Source organism: Dendrobates tinctorius, unplaced genomic scaffold (assembly GCF_039654945.1).
Source record: "Dendrobates tinctorius isolate UK_male_01 unplaced genomic scaffold, ASM3965494v1 ptg000139l, whole genome shotgun sequence".
NCBI lineage: Eukaryota > Metazoa > Chordata > Amphibia > Anura > Dendrobatidae > Dendrobates > Dendrobates tinctorius.
Window position 1 is genome coordinate 6,603,008 of NW_027361807.1, and position 19,932 is coordinate 6,622,939.

The window sequence follows — 19,932 nt, forward strand, 5'->3', positions numbered from 1 at the left end:
TGCTATGATTGCTTGCTGTGGGTTAAACTTTGTTTAACTTTTAGGCCACGTTCACACGTTGAGTATTTGGTATTGTTGTAAGCCAAAACCAGGAGTGGGTGAAAAATCCAGAGGTGGTGACGTGTTTCTATTATCCTTTTCCTCTAATTGTTCCACTTCTGGTTCTGGCTTACACATACTGATGTAAAATACTGACCAAATAGTGAACGTGTGAATGTGGCCTTAGACTGTTTCAATAATGTCTTCCAATGTGATCAATATACCTTTATTATAATAATATATGATTACTATACTATAAAATATGTACATTATACTGCAACATAAACCAGCATCAAATGTGTACCATATCGTATACCATCAGGTCCAATAATTTTGCTCATCCCAAGAAACTCCAATGGTAACCACCTTACTTACTCTGAAACCATTGAGTTAAAATTTTCAGACTGTAAAGACAAGAATTTTTAGTAGTTTTAACTTTTTCTATTCCACAGTAGATAAAGGAGACACAGGTGGCGAACTTTGCTTATCCATTGCTGCTGATAACTCCATCTACTTCCAGAAGAGCTAGTATAAGATCAAATTTGGAAGTCATGTTAATCAATAACGGCCGTCATTTGAGGTCTACAGAAACATGTTGGTCAAGCTAAACTGCCGCATATATTAGAGCATATTGATACCTTTTATGTATAATGTACAGCTTTATATTGTATATGAGTTATGAAACATCATACGGTAATTTACTGCTTCTCTTTCGCTCCAATTTTACCAAAACTTTATTTCTTCTGCCTAAGGTGGAGTGGTTGAAGAATGAAGACATATTAGACCCAAATACGGATTCCAATATTTTCATTGGAACAGATCACAGCCTTGTTTTAAGACAGGCTCGCCTAGCGGACACTGGGAATTATACGTGTGTGGCCAAAAATATAGTTGCTAGACGGAGGAGTAACTCAGCAGCTATCACTGTTTATGGTAAGTTGGCATTGATTCCCTCATTAATACGCTAAAGGGAACGTTTTATCAGAAATTGACATATTTTTTCAATTCAGGTTTTTGTGTTAGATGTAGTTTAGATAATTTGTCAATGTTCTCTTTTTCAAATCAATATCTGTATTAAAAAAAAAGAAAACTAGTAATATTGCAATTTTTCAGCTGGCCATTCAGGCAATTCTTTAAGGAAGAGTTTTCAGCAGACTCATTATCATCAGAGTCAGGATTACAATGACAGGTGAACCCTCTATACACAGCTGATAACACATGATCCACCCTTACAGTAGGCGAAGTCATAACTGACCCTGCTACCCTTCAATGAGCAATGTTAATAAAAAAGATAGGGTCCGACTCAGTCTATTGCTGCTAACACAAATACCAAAAAACTGACCATCACTTCCAAACAGAAAGACAAATGTGAACAGGTGCCAGCTAAGAGAGCCACTCTATAAAATTACTACTAATATACACGTGGATTTATTGAAATAACAGGAAGTATGACTATGGAGTAGCCCAGTGAACACTGTGAAAGCTGTAAGATTTCTAGTTTTGTTTTAAAACTCAAAACACCATATTTTTTAGATTTTGGTGACAGTGTTGCACCCATCTTTGTATGGAAAAAGGCTATGTTTATCTTTTTGTTTTCTATTTTTCAAAATACAGATTATGATATGTGATATGAAAAAAGAAACATTGCAAAAATGCTAAAATAAAACTTTTAACACAAAACCCGACTTAAGAAATTGAAAATTTTCTGATGGCACATTCCATTTAATAATTGCTTCACAAAAATACAAGCCCTCACACAGCATCTGTAAATTAAAAATAAAAAATATAACATAAAACATTCATTTATTTAAAGCATTTTTAGTGTCGAAAAGTAGCAAAGCATAAAAAGTATACATATATGGTATACAGCTACAGTAACAAAAAATAAAGACAAGACGTTGACTTAAAAAAAAAAATTCTGCATTTACTAACTTTTCGAGACAATGTGTACTCATGTGCATTGTACTATATAGTGTAGTACCAGAAATACACAGTTGATTTACTTATGTAACATTGATATGATGCAATAGCTCATACTGATTCTTTAGTCAGTATTAAAAGAGTACTCCCATCAATTTTTTGTCCTTTTAAATATAGTGCAATCATCTTAATATTTAGCTGTGTCCTTACAATTGCTCATTTTGCCCTTCTACCCAGCTAATTCTTCTCTTTTCTCTGCTCCATTTAGAAACAAGAAGTCTTTTGTCCATGCGTTTATCATTCCCCTCTTAAACATCTGATCGAGCTGCTCCTTCCTCCCTCTGCAGGGACTTTTGCAGTGACTCATGACTCCAACATGGAAACTTCCTGTTTCTACATAGAGCTTAGGGTGCTTTCATATTGCACTTACCTTCTCATTTGTGGGACCTGTCGGGGCTTGCATCTGAACACCCCCCCACAAAACATGATTCAGATGTATGCGCCGACGAGGTCAAAGACTATAATTGTGCCGACAGAGTTAACATGTGCTCCGTTGTGTATCATTTTAGGGCATGTACGCCTACTCGAGACGGACAACTAGACGCAGTCTACTACATCTGAGTGTCCTCCACCGCCTTAAGTAGGCATACATGCCTGAAAATGATGCACGGCAGAGCACATTTTCACTCTGTTGGCACCATTATAGTCCATAGCCCCATCTTCATGTACACTTGAATCCTGTTTTGTGGGGGGTTTCGAAGTAAGCTCTGATGGGACTAACGGACAAGTGCCAAACACAGTGTGAAAGCACCCTTAGCTGCTCTGCTCCTCCACGCTGGCAGAGACTTGCAGTGAGGTAGAATTATAGTTCTAATGATGACTCATGCAGGAAAAAATAACTTCCTGTTTCTACGTAGAGCTTAGAAGGATTCATCTAGTCAATTTTTAATCATGCAATGCCATAGATTTTATGGAAAAGAAAAGAATTAACTGAGTAGAAAGGCAAAATGAACAACTGTATGCACAGAGTGCTATATAATATGATGAGTGCAATATACTTATAGGATAAATATTTTGATGTGAGTACTTCTTTACCTTTTCATATATTTATTTGTAACTCTTTGTATATGTTTCTTCAAAGTTAATGGAGGATGGTCATCATGGACTGATTGGTCTCCATGTAGCACAACTTGTGGTAGGGGCTGGCAGAAAAGAAGTCGAACTTGCACCAACCCCACACCATTAAATGGTGGATCATTTTGCGAGGGTCAGAATATCCAGAAGACAGCTTGTACAACCCTTTGTCCTGGTAAGTAGGATTATTTTTTGAATATATTCATCTGCTAGAGAGTGCAAATTTTAAAAAGGTAGAATATGTTATGTGTAGGTAATGGATAGATAGGTCAAAGCATGCCAAGAGAAAAGTAATGGGGTAGAAGAGGAGCATAGTGTTAAAGGATCTGGATTAAGGACTAATTTTATAATGAGCTTTAGAGTGAAATATTTTAGAACTGATATGAGCTAATATCAACCCGTAATCTCACATCCATTCCAAAGCTTCAGGAGTTCTATGAAAATCATCAGTGGAGTGCTGCTTTTGCTACCTATGCCTAAAATACTGGACAATAAAACCACCTCCATTAATACTCCCCATAGGGAAAGCCAAAGCATTTTCTCACTTCATGAACACTATAAATCTCAGACTTCTTCAGAATTGTGGGGTGATGAGTAAAGTGGACATAGCTCTCAAAGTTGGAATTTGGGGTTTGGCTAGAATTGTCCTCAATACATAAGAAGTTTGATTTCCGAATATAAGGAAACTGCTTATTAGCCGATTGGGTTCTTCTGAAAACAGACACGCAGAGAGGAATGCAAGCTCAGGACACCTCCATTATACAGGCAGAGCAGATGGAGGATTTAGAAATAATATGATGAATGCTTGGCACTTGCATGAGATGGGAAGACAATATTACCGTAGGTATTTTAGACGAGTACTTATTTTTTGCTTTTATTTTGCTGGTTGGCTATGTACACAGTGAGTGGAGGATGGGCAGAGTGGAGCTACTGGTCTTCTTGTACTTCTGATTGCACCCACTGGAGAAGCAGAGATTGTACCCAGCCAGCCCCAAGGAATGGTGGGCTACAGTGTCAAGGGCCTGACACAGAGACCCGAAACTGCACCAGTGAACTCTGCATGCACAGTAAGTGTTGCCACTTTGGCTGACACAACTAGCTCGATTTGGATAGACAATATTTTGACGTACCTTAGAAATAGGTGCATGATTACAATTTCCACTGTTTATAATAACTGCATATAATAATGTATTCTTTATGACATTGGTCAACCAAATTCACAATTAACTTGCCCATCTGGTGGCAGGGTAGAGTTGATTTTCTTCCCTAGTTCGGTCAGTTTAATTATTCTATATTTTATCCTGACTTCAAAGGGAATTGAATCTGAAAACATTTCATACTTAATAACTTTGTTCTCAGTGGAATCATCTCTCATGAGACATAATTTAATCTGCAGAAAAACAGGGTGATGTTTCATGTTAGTGGATCAAACTACTGTTTTGCTGCAAGCCTTGCAATTTAGAGATTGCTATCTTCAGGCTGGTATCCCTTGGGGTATATCTTTGCTGGGTATACAGCCTTGGTGTAATTTTCTCCTTTATTGGCGCTATGGAAGATTTTGGAAATACCAATTACATATATCAGATATTCTGTCTATACAATAAGGTTATAAACTATTTTAGAAGATGACCTGCTAATATTATTACAGGCTGACCGATTAATTTAAACATTATAAATCTTGTGGACAAACTAAATGTAAAAAAATGTACTCCTCTTTGTGGAAAGTAGATTTTTTGCTGAGGTTTCTTATTCCTAGGCAAACAGTTTCTCCTGGAATGTTATCTATCTTTGTAGCTGTTCTTATAATATTTGTTCAGTTTAATCAGTGATAATTCATGATCTATCTCAGCAAAAAACAAACCTGATTCCACCAAGATAAATCATCTGCTAATGTCTGCTGTAATGGAAGAGTTAAATGACTTTTTAGAGATTACAGTAATTAATTCCCCTCTTAAAATCTAATTCTGATTAAGTGTCCTCAGGGAGTAGAATGTTGATTCTTTTTCCACGTTGATACATTTTCTTTTCAAGCAGCTGTAATCTTGCCTTTCAACATTATAAAGTCAATGTAGATATGTACCTTGGAAATGCACAGATTGTCATCAACTTAAGTTATTGTTATTGTGCCAGTGTGACACTTTAAAAACCACAATTATGTTTGTGGTCTCAGTATATTAGCGAGCTACCACATAATCCCATTATACCAGAAAATCAGAAATGAGACAATACTTACTCATCCTGCTTTTAACTGCCCCAAAATTGAAAAATGCCCAAGAGGAAAAAAGCAGCACTGATTTCTGAGTCCAGTTCAGCATAATCCTTCAGTCATCATTTCTTCACACTAGCCATGGTGTCTTGTTCACTATCACTTGTCATAGTGGAAGTTCTCTGTGGGAGCTGAAAGTTCTTCCTTGTTATTTTTCAAGTAATTAGTGCTATTCCTGTTGCTCTTATCCTGATTTTGACCTGACTTTTGAACTTACTATGTTTGTTCTGTCTCCCTCCTGACTAAGATCCTGGCTAGTCTGACTTGGCTTTGTCATGATCCAGGTCGAGGTTTGCATTCTGCTTTTCTTTCCCTGGCCTGGTCATGTGGGGGTTAACCTTCTCCGCCTCTCTCTGGTATGGGGATGGGTATTTCCTGGCGTTAACACTGATAGTCCATGTCAGTGATAGTTCCGGTCTTCGGCTAGAGCAGCTGACGCAGTGCACCCAGTGTGTGTCCTCTGCTTCCTGACTCCTACTACTCCTACTTAGCGCATGTCTGTGTGCCTGTTCCCGGCAGTGCATGTCCCGGTTTGTTCTCTGACCTGCCCCACTGTTTTCCCTGTCAGCCTTTTCTCGTCCTGTCCGGCTCCGACCCTTTGGTGTGTTCTCTGACTGTGCTCCCGTCTCACCCCTTTGATACCGTGCTCCCGACCGGCTTTTTGACCTTTCGGCTTGCCTCAGACTCTGCTCTTGTCTTCATCTCTGGCTCTGCGTTCTCAGCTGTTAACAACTCGGCGTGTTCGACCTCTCTTCTGCCACCTAACAGTGTTGTCTTCGCTACTGCAGGCCCTCACTTACGGTGAGCTTCTTTTCTCCTCACTTCCTTGCCCTCTGGTGGTGGTACCTGGAATAGCGTTCCAGGTACCCACAACAGGCTTTCTCTGACCAACTTGTATCTGGCCCCAGCTTATTCCCTGACTGTTTTTTTCTACTGATTCATCTTGTACTTGTCTTCACTGGTTTTGTCCGGACTTTCATATTCAAACTCACTCCTCCTGCTAGGGCTACTTTATGGACACAATCCAGGGGTCCTTATTGTAAGACAATATCCTTTAATAGGGGTTAAACGACAAAGGCCATGGTACCTCTGCAACCTAAGTGCCTAAGTGTAGTGGCTTACATAAATATTGTCTGTGGAAGCTTTAAGAACTACCAGGTTTCCACATACAGTCCACCCTTACAGGAGGAGGCAGAGAAAGGTTGGGTTACTTTTGACAGTGATACCATCAGTTTGTTGCTCTTCTGCACATTACACCTTCTCCACAGATGTAACTGTTAATCTTTTCTATTGCAGACTTGCAATTGCATCTTCTACAGCTCTGACTTTTCCGACTAGATCCAGAAGTCACTGTACTCCTGGTGACAAGAAAGATATGTCTCAACATCATCTTCCAATTGATGAATTGAAAGTGGTCAGTTAGTGCTTGTGCTTAGATGAGATAGAGGTGGAGAAGATGGCCAACGTGGCTTTAATTCCCATTTGTGTTGGAGGTGGTACTCGTAGTGGCACTGACAACCATGGTGGTAGGGAAACTGGCAGGGGCAGCTGAAGTGTTAATGGCATGTCACTGAGAGCATTTGACTGATACTGTGACCTTGGACTGTTTTCTGACTATGCTTTGGTATTTTTCCTTTATCTATTACAAGCCTTCTAGGTACTGACCGTGGACCTCTTAACTATCTTGCCTCATGGTAAGTCCATAAGTATTGAATAGCGTCAAACTGAGTAGTGACTAACTTCACATTACAATTGGCCCAAATACTTTTTTGGCTTCCACCAGTATAGAACCAATTCACACACTTTGTGATCAGGTGACAAATCTGACCCAGATTGTTCAGGATCTGGCCAGAGAGCACCAGAAATTAGAAGCATCACAGTCTCAGCTGCAGGGTCAATTTTCCAGCATGATAGGTGCTACTCAGAACCCTTCGCTGCAGGCTGTTATGGATCTGCAACACAGGACTAGGGTTGAAGGGGGAAAACTGACCCTGCACTATGACTAGGCTGATACCCTACGATGGAGTGGGTGACCCATTCCTTGTGAATAGACCCACCAACGATCCTAGATTAATCTCAAGCTAAGACCTCTAGATAGGGGGAGGGGGTCCCTGAGAAATCTAAGGACTGGGTAAAAAATGGGTCACCTCCTAATAGAAAACACAGAGAAGGCTGCAGAAACCAACAGGATACAGAAACAAAAACTGGCACAACCAGAAGTCCCAGCACTGCACAAATTACACACACAGAAGGCAAAGCAAAGCACCAAGCCAGAACTCAAGTGGATTAACACTAAAGTCCAGCAAAGACTGGGAGGCAGGTGCAGGTTAATAAAGAGTGATACAATCACCTGACCCAAGACAAACCCAGTACCAGAGGAAAAAGACCAGCAGCCAGAACACCACAAGAAAATGGCGGATAGTCACAAACTAAACAGATTCTAACACTGGCAGTAGGTATGATGGCTCTACCGTCTGATGTACAGTTAGTCTCTCCTGAACAAGTAGTTGCTCTCCCTGATAAATTTTCAGAGGAGAAAGATCACTTCAGGGAGTTCAGGGAGAGCTGTAGGTTATTTTTTCAGGGGATGAGTCCCCTCAGGCGGCACTAATCATGTTAGTACTGCATGGAGGCCCTCAGACTTGGGCATTCTTTTTGTCCCCACAAGTTTCAGAATAGTCTTCAGTAGAGTTGAGCGACTTTTGGTTTTTTATGGTCGAGTTTTGTTTCGTGAAACCCGAATTTTCCAAAAGTCGGGTCGAGCAAGATTGGCCGATTATAGGGAAAAGTCGGGGTCGTCCCGAAACACGAAACCCAATGTAAGTCAATGGGGAATAAAAGTCGGCAGTGAGAGGAGGACAGGAAACACACCTACAGTGCTCATTTGAATGCCAAAAGCATCAATTCTTCTTACTTAAGCTGGTCAACCTTAATTAACTTCATAATACAAGTTACGCACTGAAAAATGGGGGTTATTTGGCTAAAGTTGTGGGGGGTAGGGCTGGCTCCAGGTTTTCATGTGCCCTGGGCGAAAGAGCGCCCCTTTAACACATACCACAACTCATCATGCTCCGATATGGCAGAGAAATAGCGGTATAGTACAATGAAAAATACTTCACTTTTTACATCTCATGACGAGGCCCATCTATTTCTCCATACAGAATCATTGGTCCCATATAATGTTTGAAACAGTATATGATGCGCTCCACATAATGCTACAGTATATGTTGGTCCCCATGGATGAAGCTCCACTGTCTTATGGGCCCAAATAATGCTCCAAACATAATGGGCCCCATTTCTAATGCTCTAGTGTATAATGGGCCCTGTAAATGCTGCTCCAGTGTCTGATGTCCACCTTTGGAATGTTCCAGTGTATGGTGGGCCCCATCTATCATTCTCCAGAGTATAGTGCTCCCCAAAAATTGCTGTCCCAACATTGAAAACAATCAAATAAGTCTCCTCGCTAGGGAATCCCTGTACTAGTCTGGACTCCTCGTCGTCCCCATCTTCCATCTCACTGCACAGTATTTCAACCTTGCAAGTGCTGTGATCCTGAGCAAGCAGGGGGGGCCCACTCGTTGGCGACGGCACTGGCACAGGGCCCCTGATAGTACGGTGGTGTGTCTGATGGCGGGTGGGCCGAACCTGCACTTTCATCTGCAGCTTCCTCTTTGTCACCGTGTAAGATGGAACTGTATATGGGAAGGGTAACCTGAGTTTCATCAGGGTCAGATTCAGGCCATGTAGCGTGCAAGGGGAATGTAGTGGTCTGGGTCAATGTACCAGCAGATTCATCGAGCAGTGGCTGGGCATCAGTGCACTTGTGTCGCCCCCAGGAGTACGGTCGCCACAGTGGCATTACCTTCCTCCTAGGGAGTGTGATGTCATGCTTGGGAGCAACGAAGGATCTCTCTAGCAGGTTAACTGATTAGGCGGCGTTATTCCCACGAGTCATGACCCTCCAAACAGCGTTCATGAAGGCAAAGTGTTTGTTTTACGTGGGCAGTATGGTTGCAAAGCTGAACCTTAAAGGAATGTCCAGAAGGGCACCACCAGGAGTGGAGCCTACGGCATAATTTGACTCAACACGGGCAACCTCAACCATGCCAGCTACAGAACAGATGCACACATTGCAAGCTTAATTCCGTTAACGAACGAGACTCCGTCATGCCCCGCGGTCTGAGTCCGGCTTACTAGAGGGACACGTGAGGCTCTGGCACATGAGATTGGCCAATAACTGGTGTGTCATGCCCTTACATGTCCGTGGCTGCATGTGCGCTACACTGAAAAGGCCAGCGTTTGTCGCTTACAGGTGCAGATAACCCGCTGAACAACGTTAGTGATGGGGATCACTGATTACAATTATTACTCGTGAACGATGATTTCCCAGTAAGTGCAGGTCAACCGCAGTTCCGGAATTAGGCCTAACCGTCATTCCTGAAAAAATGAAAAACTTACGTGTGCAAACCACAGGTGCTGTAGCTTGCTTAACAGCTCGCCAGCCGTTCTCACGCCCAGTATGGATTACACGTGATTGCACAAAGGTGAGAAAGGGTACCGTATCCACGGATAACATGTATGGATAGCGTACACATTCAAAAGATATGTCTATACATCAGGAGGCAGGCTCAGACGGTGTTAGGCCCAGTATGGCTTGCACGTGATTGCACAAAGGTGAGAAAGGGTACCGTATCCCCGGATAACATGTATGGATAGCGTACACATTCAAAAGATATGTCTATACATCAGGAGGCAGGCTCAGACGGTGTTAGGCCCAGTATGGCTTGCACGTGATTGCACAAAGGTGAGAAAGGGTACCGTATCCCCGGATAACATGTATGGATAGCGTATACATTCAAAAGATATGTCTATACATCAGGAGGCAGGCTCAGACGGTGTTAGGCCCAGTATGGCTTGCAAGTGATTGCACAAAGGTGAGAAAGGGTACCGTATCCCCGGATAACATGTATGGATAGCATACCCATTCAAAAGATATGTCTATACATCAGGAGGCAGGCTCAGACGGTGTTAGGCCCAGTATGGCTTGCACGTGATTGCACAAAGGTGAGAAAGGGTACCGTATCCCCGGATAACATGTATGGATAGCGTACACATTCAAAAGATATGTCTATACATCAGGAGGCAGGCTCAGACGGTGTTAGGCCCAGTATGGCTTGCAAGTGATTGCACAAAGGTGAGAAAGGGTACCGTATCCCCGGATAACATGTATGGATAGCATACCCATTCAAAAGATATGTCTATACATCAGGAGGCAGGCTCAGACGGTGTTAGGCCCAGTATGGCTTGCAAGTGATTGCACAAAGGTGAGAAAGGGTACCGTATCCCCGGATAACATGTATGGATAGCGTACACATTCAAAAGATATGTCTATACATCAGGAGGCAGGCTCAGACGGTGTTAGGCCCAGTATGGCTTGCACGTGATTGCACAAAGGTGAGAAAGGGTACCGTATCCCCGGATAACATGTATGGATAGCGTACACATTCAAAAGATATGTCTATACATCAGGAGGCAGGCTCAGACGGTGTTAGGCCCAGTATGGCTTGCAAGTGATTGCACAAAGGTGAGAAAGGGTACCGTATCCCCGGATAACATGTATGGATAGCGCACACATTCAAAATATATGTCTATACATCAGGTGGCAGGCTCAGACGGTGTTAGGCCCAGTATGGCTTGCACGTGATTGCACAAAGGTGAGAAAGGGTACCGTATCCCCGGATAACATGTATGGATAGCGTACACATTAAAAAGATATGTCTATACATCAGGAGGCAGGCTCAGACGGTGTCAGGCACAGTAAGGATTTGACGGCCCAGACTACATAGCGGAGGAGCAGGGAGAGGTAAAGATTGCAAATGCTGGGGCCCTGCCCAAGCAAGGGGGGCCCACTCGTGGGCGTCGGTACTGGCACTGGGCCCCTCATAGTACGGCGGTGTGTCTGACGGTGGGTGTGCACCACCACCGTCAGAGACACTTGATTGCACTATGAGGGACCCTGTGCCAGTGCCCGCACCCAAGAGTCGGCCTACCCACCTGTCCAGGGCAACGGCACTCGCACGGTGTCGTGCGCTAGGTGGTGACCCCGGCCATGGGGGGGAGGCAGCACAGTTAGGGAGTTTTAGAAAGTGGCATATGTTGATGTTGGACATTCAGCTGATGCAAAAGGCGAAATAGGTCAAGTCCCAGGAAGAGGTGGACCAAAGCAAGCCATTTTTCTGTCACCCTATGTGTCATCAGGGGAAGGTGGGACAAAATCCTTGGAAACCCATGCATGGTTCATTTTAATGAAGGTTAGATCATCCACATTTTGGGTTGACAGACGGGTCCTTTTTTCTGTCAGGATTGATCCAGCTGCACTGAAGACTCTTTCCGATAGCACACTTGCAGCTGGGCAAGCGAGCTCCTGTAAGGCATATTGTGCCAATTCAGGCCAGGTGTCCAGTTTAGCAGCCCAATAGTCAAAGGGGAATGACCTGTGTGGGAGAACATCGATATGGGAGGAAAAGTAGTTTGTAACCATAGTTGATAACTGCTGTCTCCTGTCACTTTCCATCGATGCAGTATTACCAGTTGTGTGAGCGGTACTTGAAAAATCAGTCCACAACATTGTCATGAAACCCCTGTCTCCAACGCCACTTCTGCTGTGTGCACCATGAACACCTCTGCCAAGCTGCCCCCGGCCCGTACAGCTCGTGTGAGAACCATCACCGCTGCTGTGTGCTGGGAATGCCTCAAGCAACCGATTTACCAGAGTTGCTTGTTTATTAGCCAATATTAGGTCAAGGTTCTCCTGTGGCATGATGGTTTGTAATTTGCCTTTATAGCGTGGATCCAGGATGCTGGCCAACCAGTAGTCGTCATCGTTCATCATTTTGGCAATGCGGGGGTCCCTTTTTAGGATCCGCAAGGCATAATCTGACATGTGGGCCAATGTTCCCGGTGTCAATGATGCACTGCGAGTGCTGGTTGGAGGAGCACTTTCTGGCAAATCCACATCCCTCCAGTCACGCACAAACCCTGTACCAGACCTTGCCACGCCAACATTTTCACTTGCCCCACGAGATGCATCCTCCTCCCCTAAGTAATCATCCCCATCATCATCCTCCTCCTCCTCTTCTTCCTCCAACTCGTCCAGGAGAGGTCCCTGAGCAGACAATGGCTGAATGTCATCAAGGATTCCCTCCAACTCTTCCTCCTCGTCAACATTGGCTGCAGACGCCTGCTCCTTAAGGTGCGTCAAAGTTTGCATGAGCAGACGCATAAGTGGGATGCTCATGCTTAGGATGGCGTCGTCTGCGCTTACCAGCCGTGTGCATTCCTCAAAACACTGAAGGACTTTACAGAGGTCTTTCAGCTTCGACCACTGCACACCTGTCATCTCCATGTCTGCTCTCAAAGTGCCTGGCCGTGTATCCTCCCACAAATGCATTATGGCCTGCCTCTGCTCGCACAGCCGCTCCACCATGTGCAGGGTGGAGTTCCACCTTGTTGCAATGTCGATAATGAGGCGGTGGTTGGGAAGGTGGAGCAATCGCTGCAGCTTCTGCATACGAACGGAGTGTACAGGCGACCGGCGGATGTGCGCGCACAGTCTTCGCACCTTATGGAGCAGGGCTGTTAACTCCGGATAATTTTTGAGGAAGCACTGCACCACCAGGTTCAAGGTGTGAGCCAAGCAAGGTATGTGGCTGAGTTTTGAAAGGGCTATGGCTGCCACAAAATTACGGCCGTTATCACTAACTACCTTGCCTGCCTCAAGATATACACTGCCCAGCCATGACTCAGTTTGTCGCTTCAAGTACTCGGCCAGCACCTCGGCTTTGTGTCTGTTGCCCAAACACATCATCTGCAACACAGCCTGCTGACGCTTTCCACTAGCTGCTCGATAGGGGGACACCTCGTGTGCAACAGTGGCAGCTGCACATGGAGTGCTCGTACGACTGCGCTCTGTGGACGAGCTTTCGCTTCTGGAGGAGGAGGAGGAGGAGGAGGTTGGAACGCCTACAGCCAACTGTTTCCTATACCGTGGGCTAGGCAGCACTGCCCCACCACCGCTGTCCCCTGTGGACCCTGCATCCACCACATTAACCCAATGCGCAGTGATGGACACGTAACGGCCCTGGCCATGCCGACTGGACCATGCATCAGTTGTGAGGTGCACCTTTCCACTCACTGACTGCTTGAGTGCATGGACAATGCGGTCTTTCACATGATGGTGGAGGGCTGGGATGGCTTTGCGAGAGAAGAAGTGGCGACTGGGTAGGTCATAGCGTGGTACTGCATAGGCCATGAGTTCGCGGAAAGCTGCGCTTTCCACCAGCCGATAGGGCATCATCTCAAACGAGATTAGTTTGGCAATGTGAGCGTTCAAACCCAGTGTACGCGGATGAGAGACTGAGTACTTTCTTGACCTACTCATAGTGTCTGGGAGGGTGAGCTGGACTTGAGAGCTGCATATGGTGGAAGTAGCGGTGGACAGGGCGGACTGAGAGAGGGTTGATGATGGTGATGGAGTTGGTGTTCTTTCTGATGGCCTAGATTCAGTATTTCGTTGATATAGCAGTGGGATTCCCTGACTGCTGTGGCCTTGCAACGACACCTCAACATTTGCTGCTGTGCTAACCGGTGGGCTTACAGTGCGGGAAACAATGTAGCGTTGCTGACTACCTTCTTTGTGATCAGTTGCACATGTGGCACTTGAGGTTTGGTGTTGTGTCCACGCTTGCAAGTGCATGCTGGTTAAATGTCTAAGCATGCAACTGGTATTCAAATTTTTCAGATTTTTCCCTCGGCTAAAGGTCTTTGCGCACTTCTTACAGATAACCTTGGCCTGATCATGAGGATTTTGTTCAAAAAAGTGCCACACTGCACTCTTCCTACTTTGGCAGACATTTTGCGGCCTAGCACGCTGTGATGTTTTGACCCTCTGGACAAGCTGTCCAGCAACTCTTTTGATTTTTGGAATCTGTCTTTGGAGTGCTCCGGGCCTGCCAGATAACAGCTGTTGCGATGTCGATGTCTGCTGTGGATGCTCCTCATCTGAACTATTAGAAGCAGCACCCTCTTCCCCCAATGGATGCCAATCTGGGTCAACAACTGGGTCATCCATCACCTCCTCTTCAATGTCATGTGCACCTTCCTCTGTGTCACCGTGTATGGTGGTATAGTGTGCGGGAAGGGGCACCTGAGTCTCATCAGGGTCAGAATCTGGCTCTGTACACTGTGAGGACAATGTAGTGCTCTGAGTGAGTGTACCAGCAGAATCATCTATCAGCGGCTGTGCATCAGTGCACTCCATGTCAGATTCATCTTGGCCTGGGTAATTCACCATTTCACTTGATAATCCAGGCATGGTATGTGAAAACAGCTCCATGGAGTAATCAGTAGTATGGCCTGCATCATCCTTCAATCTTGGTTGGGGTGAAGGACACAAGGAAAGGTGTGGATCATGAACATGAGCCTCCAATGACGACTCAGTGCTTTTACTTTTTACAACTTCAGAAGAGGAGGCGATAGAGCTGGAGGCTGAGTCAGCAATGTAAGACAAAACTTTTTCCTGATGCTCTGGCGTTAAAAGCGGTTTGCCAACTCCTAGAAAACTAAGCCTTCGAAGCCTTATGGAGCCAGACGATGACGCAGGCTCAACACCTCCTGCATTCGGTCCTATTTTGCTTTTGCCACTACCATCAGATCCACCACCAACACCATCATTACCAGCTGCCAACCCCCGCCCAATTCCACGGCCTCTTCCACCAGCCTTCCTCATTTTTGGTAGAAATGTAGACAAAATCCAACAAACTATATAGTAATGTAAAATAAGGTACAAGGTGTCTATAGGACAGGGGAGATTTAGATTTTCTGCAGATTCTTGTGGACACTGGACACTTTGATTGTGTGAGGCCCACTGAATATCAGAGCGCTATGTCACAGGCTCGATGCAGCAGGTGTGAAAAAAGTGACTACAGGATAAGGGAGATTTTGAATTTCTGCAGACACTTGTGGACACTGGACACTTGGATTGTGTGAGGCCCACTGAATATCACAGCGCTATGTCACAGGCTCGATGGCACAGGTGTGAAAAAAGTGACTACAGGATAAGGGAGATTTTGAATTTCTGCAGACACTTGTGGACACTGGACACTTGGATTGTGTGAGGCCCACTGAATATCACAGTGCTATGTCACAGGCTCGATGGCACAGGTGTGAAAAAAGTGACTACAGGATAAGGGAGATTTTGAATTTCTGCAGACACTTGTGGACACTGGACACTTTTGGATTGTGTGAGGCCCACTGAATATCAGAGCGCTATGTCACAGGCTCGATGGCACAGGTGTGAAAAAAGTGACTACAGGATAAGGGAGATTTTGAATTTCTGCAGACACTTGTGGACACTGGACACTTTTGGATTGTGTGAGGCCCACTGAATATCAGAGCGCTATGTCACAGGCTCGATGGCACAGGTGTGAAAAAAGTGACTACAGGATAAGGGAGATTTTGAATTTCTGCAGACACTTGTGGACACTGGACACTTTTGGATTGTGTGAGGCCCACTGAATATCAGAGCGCTATGTCACAGGCTCGATGGCACAGGTGTGAAAAAAGTGACTACAGGATAAGGGAGATTTTGAATTTCTGCAGACACTTGTGGACACTGGACACTTTTGCATTGTGTGAGGCCCACTGAATATCACAGCGCTATGTCACAGGCTCGATGGCACAGGTGTGAAAAAAGTGAATTGTAGAATTGGGCAGAATAGGAATCTCCCTAGAGTGTAGGTCTGTAAGAACGGAACAAGTCCTCCACTTATCCTTCCACAGTGACACACAGATAGCTTCACTGTGGCTGTGATAACAGCCGTTACACGGTACTGTGTGAGGAGCGTACACCGCAGTATGGTGTGAATAAATGCACGCTCAGTACCTTAGCAGGACAAAAAAAAAAATTGGGATTGCTTTTAAAAAAGCAGTTTGCAGAGCAGTGGGGAAACAGCAATGCAGCTGTCAGGAAGCCTTAGAAGGCAGCCTAACAACCAACACCGCTGATCCACCACAATATAGCCTCCCCTTGCACTGCACACACAGTGACTGGTGTGTTGCACAGGCAAAATTGCTAGCAGCAGAAGCAGTTTTTTTGTCTTCTTCCCTGCCTAACGCTCTCCCTACAGAATCAGCAACCTTTCCCTATGCTAAGATCGGCAGAAGTAAGATGGCGGTCGGCGTGCACGCCCTTTTATAACCCCTGTGACGCCCACCAAAGCAAGCCAATCACTTGCATGCCCTTCTGAAAGATGGTGGTGACCCCTGCCTATGTCATCACGTTGCCCACAGTGTCCGTGGATCCTGATTGGCTGAAAAAGAGCGCTAAACAAACTTTTGAAACGCGACTTTGGCGCGTAAGTCGCCGACCTCGTGGCCGACCTCATCCTAGGGTCGGGTTTCGTTTCATGAAACCCGACTTTGCCAAAAATCGGCGACTTTTGAAATTGTTCGACCCGTTTCGCTCAACTCTAGTCTTCAGTTAACATCTTTTTGATGAGTTAGGGTTAATCCATGATGAACTTATCAGGATCCAAGCAAAGATTATGACTCAACACAAGGGGGGGCCGCACCACTGAGGATTACTATATCAAGTTCCAGCAATGATTCATGGAAGTTCTGTGAAATGAAACAGCTGTCAGGTGCCATTTCAGCAGAGGTCTCTTAGATACTTTCAAGGATGCTCTGGTTGTCTACACTTCACATTGTTTCTTGAAGGAGGCCATGACCCAGGCTCGAGGCTGATGAGCAACAGGGGGTTCAGTCATTACTCCCCGATCCTGTTCATTTGACAGAGGCAGAACCGATGGCAGTTGGAGCTGGCATCTCTAAAGTGGTTGAGAGGAGATGGCACAGTCTCAGACTTTGCTTTTTCTATCGTCACACCAGACATTTTCTTCAAGACTGCACAATACACCCTGAAACAAGCTATATGAGTGATTGTCGAGGAGGTCACTCAGACTTTCAAGTAACTTTTTACTCATCTGATAAAGTGCTGTTAAATGGTGAACTATGTTTCCGGAACATGTGGTTTTCTGCATTTGATTTAATTGACTTTGGTTCGGCAGCCAACTTCATTGATTCAGGACTGGTTCTTAAATTAGGATTAGGGACAGTTAGATTAGAGAGACCCATTCAAATTATTGCCATTGACAGGACACCGTTACTCCAGAACTTTGTCCAGCTGGTAACGGTGCAATTTACACTTAGAGGGGTGTCAGAAGGATATTAAGTGGAGTCCCAATTGTCATAAGAAATGTCTTAAGTCTGTACCTATTTGCTCTGCTAGTCTTAAGGGTCTGCTGGGGTACCTGAAAGACTTCGGAGATGTGTTCTCAGAAAAAGACACAAATTGCCTAAAGCTCAAATATACAATTTATTGGGTCCTGAACGTCCTGCCATGAAAGAATATGTAAATGAAGGTCATATCCATCGTTACATTCTCACCTGTAGCTGCTGGGCTTTTCTTTGTTAAAAAGATGGGGGTCTCTGTCCTTACCTCAATTTTTGTGAATTAAACTAAATTATGGTTAAGAATACTTACCCACTTCCACTCATGCTCGATCTACTGTATATAATCACCTTATGAGGGATAAATGGTTTTCTAAATTTAATCATAGAGGGGCTTATAATATAATACGCATCCGAAAGGGTGTTGAGCTGAAAACAGCATTTTTAACGTCTGAGGTAGTGTTGAGCATTCCGATACTGCAAATATCGGGTATTGGCCAATATTCGCGATATCGGAATTCCGATACTGAGTTCCGATACTTTTTGCATATCGAATACCGGAATCGGAGGTTCCCATAATGCTATAAGCCAGTTTGATTTGATTCAGCCAATGAGGAATCCTAAGAAGTGTGGGCACATCCTGTTAGGCATGTAGGCATGTTAACTAATGGCATGGCTGTGATTGGCTGTTGAAATGATGTCATGATGCACTATAAAAGCCGCCGCCGCCATATAGGGTTCACTCTGCTGTGAATTCAGTTAGGGACAGACTGCTGTTCAAGACTCTGAGGGACAGTAGCGATTTGCTAAATAATATTGTGCTTTACCCAGGCTACATTATCAATCATTGTAGCTTTCTTTTGCCTTGCAGCTCTGTTCACAGCTGTCTGCAAGGTCTGTGTGAGTGCAGCTCTAGCTGTAGTGTGTCCTGCAGCCACCTCTGGTTGTAGGTCGCTCAGCGTGCGTCACTGCCTCATACATATTTATTTTTGTTTTATTGCTGCTCATTTTTCATTAATTCTCCTATTAGTGTGCATCCATCCGTATCCATCTACATTGGTTGCAAACACTATAGGAGTAGACAGCGGAGCCTTTCTGCAGCCTTTCAGTGCTAGTGCCCAGTTCTCTGCACTGTTCACGGCTGTCTGTGAGGTCTGTGTGTGAGTGCAGCTCACGTTGTAGTGTGTTCTGCAGCCACCTCTGGTTGTAGTCCGCTCAGCGTGCGTCACTGCCTCATACATAGTCCTTTTTTTGTTTTATTGCAGCTCATTTTTCCTGATTTTTTTCTATTAGTGTGCTTCCATCCATATCCATCTACATTGGTTGGTTGCAAATACTATATAGGAGTAGATAGAGGAGCCTTTTTTCTGGCTTGTGCCCTGCAGCCGCAGCCAGATTAGTATTAGCTTATTTTTTGGAGCCTCATCTATTGCATTGTAGGTTACCTTCCTGCATTGTAATAGCTCCAAATAGTTTGAGATACTATGGCTTTCACATCTTTGGTCACATCCTTTTTGTTTTTTTGAAAAAAAAACCACGTAAATAAAGTTCACCAAACACTCCACTTGACAATTGTGTAGGCCACATTAGCTCATATTAAAGTGTAGTCCACACAGTTTATAAAATTAGTGTTTCTTATACCTGTTAGCAGCTGTTCAGGAATAAGCACACTAAGACCCCCTTTGTACTTTTCTGCCTATCTTTATCAGTCTACCAAGATGAAGAAGGCAGGGAGTAAGGCACGTGGTCGTGGGTGTGGAATTTCAGCAGGGAGAGGACGTGGGGATTCTGTGCCTGCTGCGGGCACCAGTGACTCAGCATCCCCCAGTTTTACCAGGAAACAGTCCTTTATGCGCAGCTTTGTAGGACCTCGCTGTACCCCACTGCTGCGGGATGAACAAATTGAAGCCGTTGTCGGATGGATGGTAGCTAACACATCGACTTCAATTACTTCCACATCCTCTCAGGGCCAGAGCACTGAAGAGCAACCATCTGTCTCTTCACCACCTGCCAAATTGTCCAGGCAGTCAGAGAGCCCTGGACAGGAGCCATCTCTACTTCTGTTCTCTGAATCTCTTGGCTTGAAAACTGGGGGCCAGTCAAGCAGCATTCTAGAATGTGAAGAAGAGGGAGTATGCAGTGATGTGCAACTGCTTTGTCCCTCTGAATCTGAAGAGGCGGGTGGGCCAGTGCCTATGGTCAGCACACCTCAGTACGCATCAGATGATGAGACTCAGGTGCCACTTTCTGGTGCATACGGTGCTGGCGAGACTAACCAGGAGAAG

The 19,932-nt window shown here is 44.8% G+C and overlaps 1 protein-coding gene across 3 annotated transcripts in view; it reads left to right on the forward strand.

Annotated features, from left to right (window-relative positions):
* Positions 1–19,932, forward strand: part of UNC5A (unc-5 netrin receptor A) — a 614,615-nt gene that overhangs the window by 476,432 nt on the left and 118,251 nt on the right. For all 3 annotated transcript variants that reach the window (XM_073544983.1, XM_073544984.1, XM_073544985.1), the window contains exons 5-7: positions 792–972; positions 3,101–3,268; positions 3,996–4,160. In XM_073544983.1, the coding sequence (XP_073401084.1) occupies positions 792–972; positions 3,101–3,268; positions 3,996–4,160 (514 nt within the window). The remainder of the gene's footprint in view (positions 1–791; positions 973–3,100; positions 3,269–3,995; positions 4,161–19,932) is intronic.